We start from the raw sequence: 15,401 nt of genomic DNA, 5'->3' as shown, positions 1-15,401 counted from the left end.
GCTCGTTGGCGCCCCCTCCAGGGCTCCTCCCCTTACGTCCCCGTCCCCCCCAACTCCGATCCCGCTTCTCCCTCCCACCCCCCTTCCCAAGCAGCACTGGAGTCCTCCTCTCAGGGTCAGGTTCTGGAGTGTGTACCCAAGACACGACAAGGCAAGACTGAGGCCGCTGGGGAAGAGATGGGAGGACCCGGGCGGGGGTGTGGCTCTGAGCAGCGACCGTTTTGTTCACGGATGCCCCGTGTGTTTTATTGATGGATACACACACACGGGAAGGGGGAAACGAGCACCCCAACCTTGGATCCGAACCAGGCTTTCCCCCCTCCAGGCCCCTGCCGTGGAGAGGGTCGTAACTGCTGGGTCTTCTCCAAGGACACAGGGAGGGAGGTTGGGACCCCGCGTGCCCTCACCTCGCCTGGTGTGAGGGGCAGAATCCCCCGGGCCTACTACCGAGGCCAGCCGTCGGTAGTGGGCAGCCGGCGCAGGGGGGGCCCAGGCCGTAGGGGCTCTGCCAGGGGCCGGGCCAGGAGCAAGGGGTAGGGGAAGGCCTTTGGAAAGTCGCCGGGGCCTCCAGGGGCCGGCGAGAGGCGCTCGGACTTGATGCTGACTGGTGGGGTGGGCGAGGAGGCACTGCGGGCTGGAGGGCCTTCCTCGCCCAGGCTGCGGCCCCCACTGCAGAGAGAGAGAGAGGAGCGGGGCCGTGAGCTCAGCGAGGAAAGCCATGTAAGTGGCATGGCTTGGGCAAAGATTGGGCAGGAGGACCTTGGGAAAGGAGGGGGTGGCCATCCCTCTTGGGGCCTCCAAAATAGCCGCCCATCCCCACCAGGACCAGTCGGGAGGGGCTAAGTGCAGAACCGGGAGTGGCCACCAGGGGTCAGCAGTGGCTGGGGCTTGGAAGACTTGGAGGAGCCCCACCCCTGAACCCGGGGTGGGAGGGAGCGTGCAAGGAGGCAGTCGGGGCACTTACCTGGGCTGGGAGGGGGTGACTGGAGGCCCATCACCCCTGGAGGGCTGCCAGGGGGCCAGGGTGGGGGGCTGCAGCAAGCCTGGGGGCGGAGGGGGGTCTCCCAGGCCATATTCTGGGTGGGGGCAGGAAGAGTAAACTGAGGCCCTGACCTCAGGGAGCCCCTTGCCCAAGCCTGACCCACCCCACAGGCCAGTTTTCAGTTCTGGAGGGCGGGGGAGTGTGGACCCCCAGCAGGCAGGTGTGTGGACGCCTCCCACAGCGGGTGCATACCTGGGGGACCTGCAGGGAGGAAGGGGAAGCTCCCTAGTGGGGGTCCTGGGGTGGCAGTGGAGCACGGACTCTGCAGGCTACCATAGAGGCCTCTCTGTGGAGAGACAGGGGAAAGGGGAAACTGAGGCCCACACCCAGGCCACCCTGCCCCCACAGCCCTTCCACACCTTCCCCTCACTCACCGAGGTGCTCAGTCCCCCTCGGGCCCCAGCCAGGCCACCAGGCAGGTCTGGCCTCCTCCCATCCACTGCCAGGTACAGGGGCGGTGGTGTCTTGCTGCCAAGGTGGCTTGCTGAGAAGAGAGGGTGCGCAAGGCCTGGGGAGCAGGAGACCCCCAGAGAGAGGGCAGGTGGCCATGTCATCTAATGGAGTCTGAGGTCCAGAGTGATGCCCACAGCCAAGCAGGGCCAGAGCCAATATTCCCGCCTTGCACAGCCCCCCTGGGACCGCCACCCCTCCTCCCCCAGGGCCTATGCCCCATGCTCACCTGGGGGGCCAGCTTTAGGGGCTCCTGGACGGAAGGGGGATGGGCGGCTCTGGGCAGGCAGGGCCTCCCCAAGCCCACTGGGGTCGCAGCCTGGTGGGGGCAGGGCCCCATATGCCATGTCAGGGCTGGGCATGGTGGGAGCTGCTGGCTGAGGGCAGAGAGGACAGGATTGGCTGAGGAATGTGGAAATGAGGGCATCAAGTCCAAGACAGAAAATCCCAATGAGTTCAGTCACCAGCCTCCACCTTCTGTAAGTCCTCACTACTCCTCCCTCTGGCCTAACGCCACATGGCTGGGGGAGCCTGTGTCTGCCTCTGTCGCTCCTTGACAGCTAGGCCCAGAGCTGAGGCTTCTTAATCAGCATAGGGTTGACCCTGAGGGGGCTTCCCAGGGTGTTTGATGAATCAAAGAAAGGAAGGAACTGGGACTTCCCTGGTGGTGCAGTGGTTAAGAATCCGCCTACTAATGCAGGGGACACGGGTTCAAGCCCTGGTCTGGGAAGATCCCACATGCCACGGAGCAACTAAGCCCGTGTGCCGCAACTAATGAGGCTGCATGCTGCAACTACTGAAGCCCACGTGCCTAGAGCCTGAGCTCCGCCTCAAGAGAAGCCACTGCAGTGAGAAGCCCACGCACCACAACAAAGAGTAGCTGCCGCTCACAACTAGAAAAAGCCTGCGCACAGCAATGAAGACCCAACGCAGCCAAAAATTAAAATTAAAATTAAAAAAAAAAAAGAAAGGAACTGTCTGCCTGTAGAACTCTTTTCCATCCTTCAAAGCCCCTGCTATAATGCCCACTTCTCCAGGAAGCCTTCTCTGCCCACCCAGGCAGAAACCTGCCCCCAAATTCTAGGATTCCTGGTCTTAAGTCTCTCTCTCAATCTTGGCCTCAGCCATTTGGACCTCAGAAGTGGGGGAAGGGCCCCATTCATGGCGGGGCAGGGAGTCACTTACATAGAGCCGGGGTCGGGGCAAGGCTGGGTCACCCCCATCACCTGCCAGCCTCCGCAGCTTCTCTCCTGGCCCCTCAATCACCTCCTCTGGCTCCAGCTCTTGTCCATCAAGGCCCACGCCCCTCCGCTTCAGTGTCTGTGGAAGGGGGAGACAACAGGGTGACACTCCCCCCATCCTGGCCAAGGAACCTGGTTCTACGGGAGAGGGGAGGACCTATCCCATCCAGCTCTGTGGGCAGGCAGGGTGCAAGCACAGCCTGCTCCAGCCAAAAACCCTGGTGAGTTATCACCTAGTAAGTTCCAACTGTGTGTGAGAGAGGGACTGTCCTGCCCTGGGACCAGAGAGGCCCGGGTCACACAGTAGAGGCCGAGATGCACCCAGGCCTGCTGGCATTATCCTAATACTGCTTCTGAGTGTGATTCAGTTCCTCCATTCTGCACCCATGTGCAGCCTCGGAGCCTGGCATGCAGTAGGTGCTTAATAAATGTCAGCTGACTGAGCACCTGAGGACAACTTTATAGGTTCTCCTAAGCTGCCACCCACATAGGAGCAGTGACCAGCGCACTCCTGGACCCCTGCCTCTCCTGTGCCAGCTTCTCCCCACCCTCTGCCAGATTGGGGCTTCCTGGGTGCAGTCCTAGCCCGCTGCTCTCTCCAGCCCAGTGGCTTTAGCTTCCCGCCCTGGGTAAAGATGCCCACATCCAAAGTGACAGTGATCTCGCCCATCCTGGGTCGTGGGTGTGAGGGCTGCCCAGCTAATGCAGGGGCTGCTCCTGCCTCTTTCTCCTGAGGATACAGCAGCTCAAGCAAAAACGTTCCCGGGGCTTCCCTGGTGGCGCAGTGGTTGAGAGTCCGCCTGCCGATGCACGGGACATGGGTTCATGCCCCGGTCTGGGAAGATCCCACATGCCGCGGAGCGGCTGGGCCCGTGAGCCATGGCCGCTGAGCCTGCGCATCCGGAGCCTGTGCTCCGCAACCGGAGAGGCCACAGCAGTGAGAGGCCACAGCAGTGAGAGGCCCGCGTACCGCAAAAAAAAAACATTCCTGGACCTCAGTGAGGTCTGTTTGCTTTGTGGTACCTTTTCTTCTCTGTGTCTGTACTCACCGAATGGGTAACAGGAGCAAATGAGATGATGTGTGTGAGGGGCACATAGTGGGGCCCTCAATGTTTTTTATTTCCACTATCCAGGAAGTTGCCCCTAAAAGGGACACTCTATTACCCCAAACCTGCTTTGACTAGCAGCAAAGCCAAATTGCAACGCTCATCTTTTGTGCAAACCAAGAGTCCCTAGGCTCTGAGTGAGCAGAGTGTGCTGGGCTTCATGAGGCGAGGGAGGTGGGTCCCAGGGGTACCTCAAGGATGTCGGTGTTGGTGCGGCTCTCGTGAGGCTCACTGTACTCTGTGTACTTCAGTAGCACACGGTCCATGTCCGTGCTGGCGTACTGGAAGAGGCGGTTGGCGCTATTGAAGATGATGAGGGCGATCTCACAGTCGCAGAGTACACTTAGCTCATAGGCCTTCTTCATCAGCCCAAACTTCCGCTTGGTAAATGTCACCTGGACCCAGGACCCACAGGCGGGGCAGGAGAAGACAAAGATTTGGGATGGTGAGAGGGGAGGTGGAGGGGCCTAATTGTTGCCTGAACATGCCTTGTGATTCCATGCCTTTGCATGTGCTGTTCTTTCTGGCTATACTACTCCTTCTCACTTCTTAACATGGCAAACTCCTATCGATGCTTCAAAACCCAGCCCAAATGTCCTCTCCTTTGGTAAGTTTACCTTGGCCTCCAGACAGAGCCCACACTCCCTCTCTGAGCTTCCTCAGTTCTGTGTCTCTCTCTGGTCCAGCGCTTTGAGTTGGGTGTATTTGTATTGAGTTCCACCTCCCCTGTGACTGGGGCTCCAGTCATCAAGGGGAATCAGTGAATTAATCATCATGAGAATGAGTAAAGGCTACATCTCAAACTCCTGACTACATCTCAAACTCCTGCATCAAGTCTCCTTATTCCCTTGCAGTTCTCCCAGATGGCCAGACCTTTGCAGGCCATGTCCCCTGCCAGGAATGCCTTTCCCCGAACCACTGGCCCACCCACTGAACTCACCTGCCGATTCCTTTGGTCCAGAATGCGTGAGATCTGAATTTTCTTCCTCCCCATTGTCCCAGGCTGGGTGGAGTGTCCTTGGTCTGGGGGTTGAGGGGGGGAGGAGAAGAGGACAGAGTAGGTGGGTGGAGAGTGGGGACAGGCACCCCAGTCTACCCCCTATCTTCCTCCTGCCCCTGCCAGGTGCTGAAAGGGAGATGATGGGGGAGATCAAGGCAGGCTGGGTCATCCCCACAGCCCACACCCTCGACCAGCCCAGGATGCAGCAAATGCTCATTGAACACCTTCAGACCAATGTTTTATAAGGAGAAGGCTGACTAAGGGGGAAAGATTGAGAGGTATGGGTGCCCCCACCTGAAGCTTTAAAGCAAAACAAGCTGGTAACTGTGGGACCTAGAGGGAGCCTGACCCCGTGTCTGTGCAGCGGGGATAACAGTGTGGTGCATTGCCCAGTGCTGCTGGAGCATAAAATGAGCTAACCCACAAAGGGCATTCAGATCTGCCTTGCAGACGGCAGGTGCTGTGTATGCACTGCTGTTATGAATACTGGCGACAGCTTAAAAGTTCTCAATAGGCCAGGTTGGAGGGCCATCCAGTGCTGGTACCCAGTGGTGCTCAGTGATCCTGAGCCTCTGAAAGTAAGCCTGGTCCACACAGCAGACACTTTTGAACTCATTCAATCCCACAATAGCCCTTTGATGAGCAAGGTTGAGGGCTGTGGTTACCAGAAAACATATATTAAAAATACATAAAACATATATTTAAAAACTGTACTGAGGGGCTTCCCTGGTGGCGCAGTGGTTGAGAGTCCGCCTGCCGATGCAGGGGACACGGGTTCGTGCCCCGGTCCGGGAAGATCCCACATGCCGCGGAGCGGCTGGGCCCGTGAGCCATGGTCACTGAGCCTGCGCGTCTGGAGCCTGTGCTCCGCAATGGGAGAGGCCACAACAGTGAGAGGCCCGCGTACCGCAAAAACAACAACAACAACAACAAAAGAAAAACGGTACTGAGAGTGGAAAAAAGACTAGAAGGAAATGCTCAATCTGGGAGTCAACGCTGGGTGGAAATTTATGGGTGAGTTTTTTCCCGTTTTTAAAAATTGAGATGCAATTCACATAACATAAAACTTGCCATTTTAACGTATGCAATTCAGTGGCATTTAGAGCATCCACGACGTTGTACAACCATCACATCTATCTAGTTCCAGAAAATTTTCATCCTCCCAAAAAAAGACCCCAGCCCCATTAGCAGCCACTCCCCATTCCCCTCCCCTCAGCCCCTGGCAACCACTAATCTATGTTCTCTATGGCTTTGCCTGTTCTGGACACTTCGTATAAATGGAATCATACAATGTGTAGGCTTTTTGTCTTTTTTTTTTTTTTTTTCCTTTTTGATCTTTTGAATTTTCTAACATTTCTCCCTCAGTGATTATAGATTTCTATTTTAAAAATTGTGTGTGTGTGGGGACTTCCCTGGTGGTCCAGTGGTTCAGATTCCACGCTTCCAGTGCAGCGGGCACGGATTCGATCCCTGGTCGGGGAACTAAGATCCCACATGCTGCGTGGCATGGCCAAAAAATAAAAATAAAATAAAAAGTTGGGGGGAAGCATAAGAGAAACCCTATCCCTGCCCCACCATCCAGCGGGAGGAGGGGGGAATGCCCTGGAAAGACTTAAGCTTGGAACCCTCAGACTGGGGGATGGGGTGGGCCCAGGCAAACTGGAGAGAAACTCTGGACCTTCCTCGTGGGGATCTTGGATTTCCCTGGTGGGGGCCCCAAGGGTGAGAATGGGCAGCTCAGTGAGGGCAGCGTGTACCCAAGACACGGTCCAGGACTTTCCCAGCAGCCCTCATGCAGGACTCCTTGGAATCAAGGAATCATGTTGCCTGTTCAGCGGCACCCACCCCACTATACAGACAGCCGCTCCCTGGCCCCCGAGATCCCCTCTGCCAACTCTATGACCACACTCCACTCCCCTATCCCTCCCATGTCATAGGTGGCTGAGGCTTGCCCAGGGTGAAGTGGGTCTGCTCTCAGGTCTCAGCCAGCCTCTGAACAGAAGAGCGGTCTTTAGCAAGGGAGGCCTCTCCCTCGGCCTCAGTTTGCTGTTTTGTGAATGGGGTGGGTATGAAATACAGAGTACCTGGCACAAGGCCTGGGAATGAGCTCTTGGGAAGTATAGGGAAATGTAGGTCTGTCTCTGGGAGTAGCCATACCTGCTTCCCACACCCCAGCCCGAGGGGTCTGAGCAGGGTGCCTCATCTTCCCACAGACCCAGGGCTGGAAGTATGAGACGCCCCAGTCTGTCATATGCGGCCCGCTGTGTGACCCCAGACACACCCTCCACCTTCTCTGGGTTGGGTCTCTGAGCGGTCACAGCCATGCAAATCCCAGTCCAACGAAAGCCCCCATCTCAGCCCCCCAGCTCCAGCTTGACTTGCTAAATTTAACCTCTGGGGCTAATTTTAATCCCCGGCTGGAATCAGGCTAGTTCCCACGGCTGGGGTGCGTTATCCCCGCCCTGACAGGTCCCTGGGGACAGAAGCAGGGCACTGGCCGGGAGGTCTCGGTGCCAAGATGACTCAGGAAATGCCCCCCACGCCTGGGGTCCCATGGGAACATGGGACTTGGACATGAGTCTCTGGGCCTGGAGGATCAACTCTGGCCCCTTCTCAATCTGTCCCCATTTTAGACAAGGACATCCTGGCTAGGGCAGGGTTCACATAATGGGGGAGCCCCAAGAGTCAGAAGGTCAGGGGGGGTTTCTCTGAACTGAGACCCAAGAGCCAGACAGGAAGTAAGTTCCAGGCAGAAGGAGTGGCAGGTGCAAAGGCCCTCAGGAGGGAGGAGATGCATCAATAAGACTGGAGTGAGGAGGCCAGCAGGAGAGGCTGCAGAGGCAGGGCCACTCTGGGTCCTCTGAGCTGCAGGGAGGCCTGTGGGTTTTGGTCTAAGAGCGGTATACAGCCGTGGGAGGGCTTTGAGCAAGAAGGCACACGACTTTTGGGGCTTCCCTGGTGGCGCAGTGGTTGAGAGTCCGCCTGCCGATGTGGGGGACACGGGTTCGTGCCCCGGTCCGGGAAGATCCCACATGCCGCGAGCGGCCGGGCCCGTGAGCCATGGCCGCTGAGCCTGCGCGTCCGGAGCCTGTGCTCCGCAGCGGGAGAGGCCACAACAGTGAGAGGCCCGCGTACCACAAAAAAAAAAAAAAAAAAGAAGAAGGCACAGGGCTTTAAAAACTTGGCCATGGCTGCCATGGGAAGCAGGACAGTTGGGGGCAGGGGTAGAGATGACAGGAAACTACCGGGAGGCCAGGGCTGTGTCCATCTGGGCAGAGACTGGGGGTGAGGCCCCCTCTGTGCTATGCCTGAATCTTGCACTTTAAGTCACTGTACTCTAGGGCTCTTTGGGTCCTCTGGAAGCCACTAGGTCCTCTGCCATCTCTGGAGCCAGGCCTGACAGGTAAAGATGGGCTCACACAGGGGTTTGAGTCTTCTGAACTTTGATGACCTTGGAGCCCCCAATCCTCACCCAGGAACCAAAGTCATCCCCTGCCCTGGTTCTTGAGGGATCTACCCAGCACAGAGCTGACCATGTCCCTTCACTGTTCAAGCACTCCTCATGGCCCCTCACTGCCCTCAGGAGGAAGGGAGCTCCAGTCCTCAGCCTGCCATTCAAGGCCCTGCCCCAGGGACTCCCCTGGTGGTCCAGCGCTTAAGACTTTGTGCTCCCCAGTGGTTAAGAATCCGCCTGCCAATGCAGGGGACAAGGGTTTGAGCCCTGGTCTGGAAGATCCCATGTGCCGTGGAGCAACTAAGCCTGTGCGCCACAACTACTGAGCCTGCGCTCTAGAGCCCGTGAGCCACAGCAACTGAGCCCGAGTGCCACACCTACTGAAGCCCACATACCTAGAGCCTGTGCTCCGCAACAAGAGGAGCCACTGCAATGAGAAGGCCGTGCACCGCAACGAAGAGTAGCCCCCGCTCGCCGCAACTAGAGAAAGCCCACGCGCGGCAATGAAGACCCCACACGGCCAAAAATAAATAAATAAATACATAAAAAGAAAGAAAAATTAAAAAAAAAAAAAAAAAGACTCTGCGCTCCCAATGCAGGGGGCCTGGGTTCAATCCCTGGTCACGGAATTAGATCCTGCACACTGAAATGAAGATCCCGCGTGCTGCAACTAAGACCCCGCGCAGCCAAACAAATAAAATAAATTTTTTAAAAAGTAAGAAAGGCCCTGCCCCAATCAGCTCCTGCCCACCGTTCTCTACCTTCAACAAAATATCTCTGCCTGAAAAGCCCTTGTTACCCCTTCTGCACCTGGCCAACTCTGATACACATTTCAGAAACCTAGCTCAAAAAAATCCATTCCTCCGTGAAGCCCTCCCTGCCCTCACTCTGGTCTCCCAGAGCCTCCATCCATCCCCTCCAGTTCTGACTCTGTGGGGCTAAGGGGGTCGTATATCCAGCTCTCTCCCTCTCCCCAAGACTGGAAGACCCTCAGGACAAGTCAGAGGGGTGACTGGGAAGATTTGGTGAAGGGAGCAGGTCAACAGGGACACATCTGAACTCCCCCCAGCTTCCCTCAACAACTTCCTCTCAGACTCCCCCAGCTGACTCCCTACCCAGAAATACACAGGCATGCAAATCCAGCCACTCAGCGTTGACCTGCCTCAGGCCCAGGTGTGAAGGGCCAGCCAAGGAATGCGGAGGCAGGCGGAAGGCCCAGGGTGTGCATATATATTTGTACTCACATGCAAATCCCCACCCCAGGCAGCAGACAGACCTGGCGGCCCCTTCTCCAGATGTTGGCGTGACCAGAACTGCTGGGGGGAGGTGGTGGTGCGTGCTGAATCTGCAGGGCACGAGGGGGGAGGCTGAGGTTAGGGGAGTACTCTTCTGTGCGCATGTCCCCTCCACCCCCACCAATGTCCAGCTAGAAAGCAGAGAGCTTGTGGCATCTGCCCAGCAGAGAGGCACAGGTGGACTCATCGACCCAGGAAAGGGAAGAAGAGTCAGGAGAAATCCAAGAGGGCGTCTCAAAGGAGGAAGCATGTAGTTGGGCCTCAGTGGAAGGGCTGGATGGGGCCCTGAGCAGATGGACAGGGGAGTGGGCATTTGAAGTCAAGAGTCCAATACCTCCCACCCCTTTCTTTGCCCCCCATACTTGGCATTTAGCAAGTGCCAACCATTGTGATAAACTGACCTCAAAAGAAGTAGAAAGCTTAAGTAGACCAATGACCACAGAAGATTAGAAAAGTGACTTGAGACCTACCATTAAAAGGACAACAGGCCCCGACAGTTTTATGGTTATTTTATCAAATCTTAAAGGACAGGAAAGTGAAATGTTCTTTAAACTACCTCAGACCTTTGAAAACAATGGGAACTGCCCAAGTCATTTTATAAAGCTCTTGTAGGTCAGAACCTAAGTCTAAAAAGAGAGAAGTATTGACCACGAAAGGGGCAATGTTAGAAGCCAGGGATTTCAAGGAAGATCTCTCTGAAGAGGTGACATCTGAACTGAGACCCAAAGACCAAGAAAGACACAGCCAAGCAAAGGAAGAGTCAGTTGTGGGGAGATCTGGTGCAAGGGTGTTCCTGGCAGGGGGAACTGCAAGGGCAAAGGCTCAGAGTGATCATGAGTTTGGCATTTCGAAAAAAAGCAAAGAAATCTCTATGGCTGGACAGTGCGAGCAAGGGAGAGAGGGGAGGGGACTGGTGGTGGGGAGAGTTGTGGCACTTGGATCACATAGGTCCTTGTGAGCCACAGTGACGAGTGTGGGTTTTACTCTGAGGGCATTAGGGAGCCACAGAGAGTTTGGAGGCAGGGGAGGGTCAGGATATGATTTTACAGTTTAAATAATCCCCTTGTACTTCCATGCATTGCTGGTGGAAAAAGAAAGAAGTAGAGCCACTCTGGAAAACTGTCTGGCACCTACTAAAGCTGAACATACATCTACCCTTTGACCCAGCAATGCTTCCCTTCAACATTCACCTAAGAGAAAAGTGTCCGTGTTTTACCAAAGGACACAGACAAGAATGTTCTCAGCAGCCTCATTTGTCAGAGCCCCATATTGGAAACAACTCAAATGCCCTCAATGGGAGAACTGGTAAATGATTTTTGGTAGATTCTATGCAAGACTACTATACAGCACAGAAAAAGGATGCATTCCACCTCCATGCCACCACACAGGTGAATCTCCCAGACCATGTGCCGGTTCAGCAATACTGGGCTCCCTAGAGAGGACACACCATGTGATTCCATTTATATGAAGTTCCAGAACAGGCAAAACTCACCTACAGTGATGGATATGAGCACAGTGGCCACCTGGAGCAGGTACTGTGACAGGACAGCGGGAGTCCAGGGACTGGGGTGTCCTGTTCCCCGGGCCAGGACCTGGATACATAGATGTGTTCAGTTTGTGCAAATTTTTTAGCCCTACTCCAACGATTTTTGCATTTTTCTCTATGTGATTTATCTCAACCAAAAGATTTTTTTAAAAACCTCATCCCTGGGGACTTCCCTGAACGTCCAGTGGTTAAGACTCTATGTTTCCATCATAGGGGGCATGGGTTCGATCCCTGGTCTGGGAACTAAGATCTCACATGCTGTGCGGCGTGGCCAAAAAAACAAAAACCAAAACAAAACCCAGAACAAACCTTGTCCCTAGTCATGGCTGCCATGAGAAACAGCATCTGTCTGCGCAGGAGCAAGGTGGTCGGGAGAGGCTGGGGCAGGTGTCTAGGTGGGAGATGTGGGGCCTGAACTGGGACGGGGGCTGCAGGTAGGCAGAAGAGGATGGATTGTTTGGCGACCAAGGGGACAGGACGTGCTGGTGGCATATGCCTGGGGTTGGGAGGGGGCCTGGGGCCTCAGGCCTGAGCGTTGTTCTGGAGGGGGGAACTAGGGGTACAAAGGAAGATTTCATGAGTGCCTGGAGCATCATAAACCCTCTAAGGTGATACCTGTGGTCACTAAGTCCATCAACAAACACCGCTGCAGTCCTTCAGGCCATGACTGTCATCTCTCTCTACGAGGTCTCTTAGCTCCCTGGTGATGGAGATGGGGGTCTGGAAGGAATCCCACCCTCCCACTGACCCTTCACTGCTGGCCTCTCCCTGTGGAAGGACTCAGTTTTCTCACCTGTAAATGGGAGGGAGAATCCTTCTCCCACCAGCTGGGGAGGAGGGGACAGTGGAGGGATCTATCAACCTTGGCTTCTGGCCTCCCAGAAGCCAGAAGGAAGAGGGGCCTTGGAACTGGGGATGCTGAGTCAGCGTGCCATCTTGCAAGACCACAGTGACACTTACTGTGACACGCTGGGAGACATCAGACCCCTACTTCCTCCCCCACAAAATGGGTCACAGAATCCTGATATCAAAGGCTTTGCAGTGAGGTTTGAGAGAAAAGATCAGGAAGAGTCAAGTTCCCCTTCTTGCCTCCCAGTGGGTCTTTAATGGAGGGACAAGTGGCAAAGTCACGCTGCCAGACCCTTGAGCTCAGAGGCCTCAGTTTGGTGGGGGACCCAGGCCGGCGAGGAAAGGAGAGGAGGAAAGGAGAAGTGAGAGGCAGGTGGGTGGCCTGGGGGAGATGAGGGCCCGCGGGACGCGGCGAAGCGGGGAGGGGGCGCTGCTCCTGGGCCCTGCAGCAAATCAGGCCGGTGGCCCCGCCTCACGCAACCCAGGCGGTGGTTTCATCACCTGCTCCCCAAGTATCTCATTACAGGCGACAGGAAGAGCCCCTTGGAAAGTCGGGACCCCCCCGCCCCTCTCTTGAGGGCTCCAGCGGCTCCCACCCCAGCTGCTGGCGACACCCCTCCTCCCCGAGCTGGGGCCCTGGGCCGCCTCCTCCCCTGGGAGCCTGGGGAGATGGTGGCCCAGGTAGTTGGGGGGGGCACTGTGGGTGACCTAGGGGCTGGCTCAGCCCACAACAGCCCCTGGAGTCCCTCACCTGCCCTGGGGAGAAGGCGGGCTCTAGCAGTGACTACTGTGCAACCAAACTTCTCTGGGCCTCAGCTTCCTACCCCAGAAGATGGGGAGAGTCGGCGACACCTCCCTGAGTTGGGGGGCTCTCTGGAGATAATATCGCCCTCTTTCTCCATGCAGGCAGCTTTTGCCATCACTGGGCCTGACCCCTCCCAGAAGGCCTTGGGGTCACCTCTCCTCAGCCCTGGGGTGCCCAGCTCAGAGTGAGGGCCCCGGGCAGACCCAGGAAGGGTGCTGGGGACAGGGGGTCAGGGAGAAAGCTCTTTCCTCCTATGTACAGATGGGGGGGTTGGGAGATTCCCCTCGCAGGGAGACCCCCCAAACACATGCATCACCCCTAACACCCACATACATAAGTCCCCAAAACACATGCAGTCCACAATACATGCAGACCCCCTCAAACCCACACGGCTTGCCAAACACACACATCCCCCAAACACACACAGAGGCCTCTGCACACGCAGATGCCCAACTACATGCAGACCCCTCAGACACACACAGCGTCCCCCAACACCTGCCGATCCCTCGAATGTACACAAACCCCCCAATATATGCAGACGCCCCCAAACACACGACCCCCAACAACATGCAACCCTCCTAGACACACACAGAGCTCCCCATACACATGTAGACTCCCCAAATCCATGCTAGTCCCCCATTATAAGCAGGCCCCCAGACACAGATAGGGCCTCTATCCCCTGCAGGGGTATCGCCCACCCTCTGGCTTCCTGAGGCAGGGTGGGAGCACCCCCCAGGGGAGAGATGTGGGTTCGGGGCTGGGGGTTCTGAGGGTGGGGTGTGAAGATCTCAGGGATCGCACGTACGGACACTGCATGGGGAACACAAGCTATGCTGGTGCAAGGTGGCAGGGGGTTGAGGGGATCTTCGGGGTATTTCTGGGGACTGTGGGGGTCTGAGGGTGGGGTGTGTTACCCACGTGTGGCTCTGAATCCCAGAATGTTCCAGCTGGAGGAGGCCCTTTGCGGGGGTCCCTTTGTTTATAGACCTCTCTGGCACTCATGGGGAAACGGAGGCCCCGTGGGGGACCCTCAGACCCACCTCCACAGACCCCTCCCCAGGCCTGCTCCATGAGTTGAGAGGTATGATGGCCTGGCTGTGGCTATGGGCACAGCCAGATGGGGGTATCGACTCCACTGTACACTCATTGCCTGACATGCTCCAAGCCTCAGTTTCCCCATTTGTCCAATGGGCCCTGGGGGCGCCTCAGGCACTCACCCACGTGTCCCTCTACTTTAGACAGGCCTCATCTACCAGCAGATTCCCAGCTCGCCTTCCGCCCCTTTCCAGGCACCTGAAACACCAGCCCCAGACAGACCTGCCACTTTCCCATTGCCAGGCTTTTGCCCCCGCTGTGCCCTCTGCCCGGAACGCCCTTCTCAGACTTACCCAGGTCTGAGAGGCTGCTACACGTCCTTCAAGCCTGGGCAGAAATCTCTCTTTCTAGAGGTGCTAATTTCCCCGGACCAGATTTCTCTTTCCCTGTGTCACTTAGTCCTACCAGATATTTTTGGTGCTTCTTTGTTACTTTCTTTGATGATCCTGTTGCCCCACTAAGATGTCCGTTCCACGAGGGCAAGGATGGAGCCTTCCCAATGCCCGGCACACAGTAGGTCCGCAATCACCCTTCCTTGAATGAATGAGCAAACAACTGCTTAACAAACGGAAGAAACATCAGCAACGGGTTCCGTTTTCTTTTAAATACCTCATGGTTCACAAAACAAATTTGAGGTCCCATCTGGCCCACAGGCCGCCAGTTTGAGGGGGCCCCTGCTCCCCCACTCCTCTCTAAACAGCCCACAGCACGACAGCCCACTGGATGGTGCTCATGCTTCTCTCAGGCCAAGGGGCTGACCCTCTGAAGGTTCCAGTGCCCGCGTGGAAGGAAACTATGTCCCGGGGTCATGCAGAACCTGGCTGCCCTCACTGTCCACTGAAGGTCCTGCCAAGAAGGCCATTTTCTCTGTCATGGCCACTGCAAATGGAGACGTGCCCCATCCCACCTCCTGTGGGGCTTGGGACTCCTACCCCTGGCGCTGAGAGAGACCATACATTCAGAACCCAACTCTGCTATCTCACACAGGTCAGAGCCCTCGGCCACTGAAGGCCCCCAAAGATGTCCCCTAAGCTGCGGTGGCAGCTGCAGGAACAACCCAAGGCTTCTCTCTCTTTGTTCCAAAGAAAGATCTCCCCGTAGGGCCCCAGAAATTCATCCCCAGAGGCCCAAACCTCCCAGCTTGGGAAATTAGCACATCTGTCAGAGCTGAGAGGAAGACACTCAGCCCATAGCCCAGCAGACCCAAGACGCAGCCAGTGGGGAACCCAAGATGGGGCCTTTGAGGCATCCCTGGTCCCCACTTTCTTCGCCAAGAAATGTCTGGGAGCTGACCAAGGTGCCAGGGACGCAAGGGCAGGGAGTGGACAGACCCGTCTGACCTTTCCCATTGCCCAGTCTGGTGGGGGAGACGACAGACACGTAAACTGTCAGGGACAGAGCCCTCACCAATGAAATTCTATACGGCAGGGGTCCCCAACTCCCGGGCTGTGGACCGCTACCGTCTGCAGCCTCTTAGGAACCTTGCTGCACAGCAGGAGGGGAGTGGAGGGCGAACAA

General features: G+C 56.5%; 1 protein-coding gene across 1 annotated transcript; it reads right to left on the bottom strand.

The window, feature by feature from the left end:
• Positions 1-224: 224 nt before the first annotated feature.
• On the bottom strand, positions 225-11,234 carry MEF2B (myocyte enhancer factor 2B). Its single transcript, XM_060007991.2, is given in 11 exon segments — positions 225-669; positions 965-1,062; positions 1,064-1,076; positions 1,235-1,328; positions 1,417-1,550; positions 1,722-1,869; positions 2,678-2,812; positions 4,031-4,234; positions 4,780-4,862; positions 9,538-9,638; positions 11,081-11,234. Coding segments are annotated over 11 exon segments (1,386 nt in total). The 5' UTR covers positions 11,191-11,234; the 3' UTR covers positions 225-403.
• Between the last annotated feature and the right edge of the window lie 4,167 nt (positions 11,235-15,401).

Source organism: Delphinus delphis, chromosome 3, assembly GCF_949987515.2.
Source record: "Delphinus delphis chromosome 3, mDelDel1.2, whole genome shotgun sequence".
NCBI classification, from domain to species: Eukaryota; Metazoa; Chordata; class Mammalia; order Artiodactyla; family Delphinidae; genus Delphinus; species Delphinus delphis.
The sequence above is the reverse complement of the archived record's forward strand: the minus strand, read 5'-3'. Positions and strand labels throughout refer to the sequence as shown.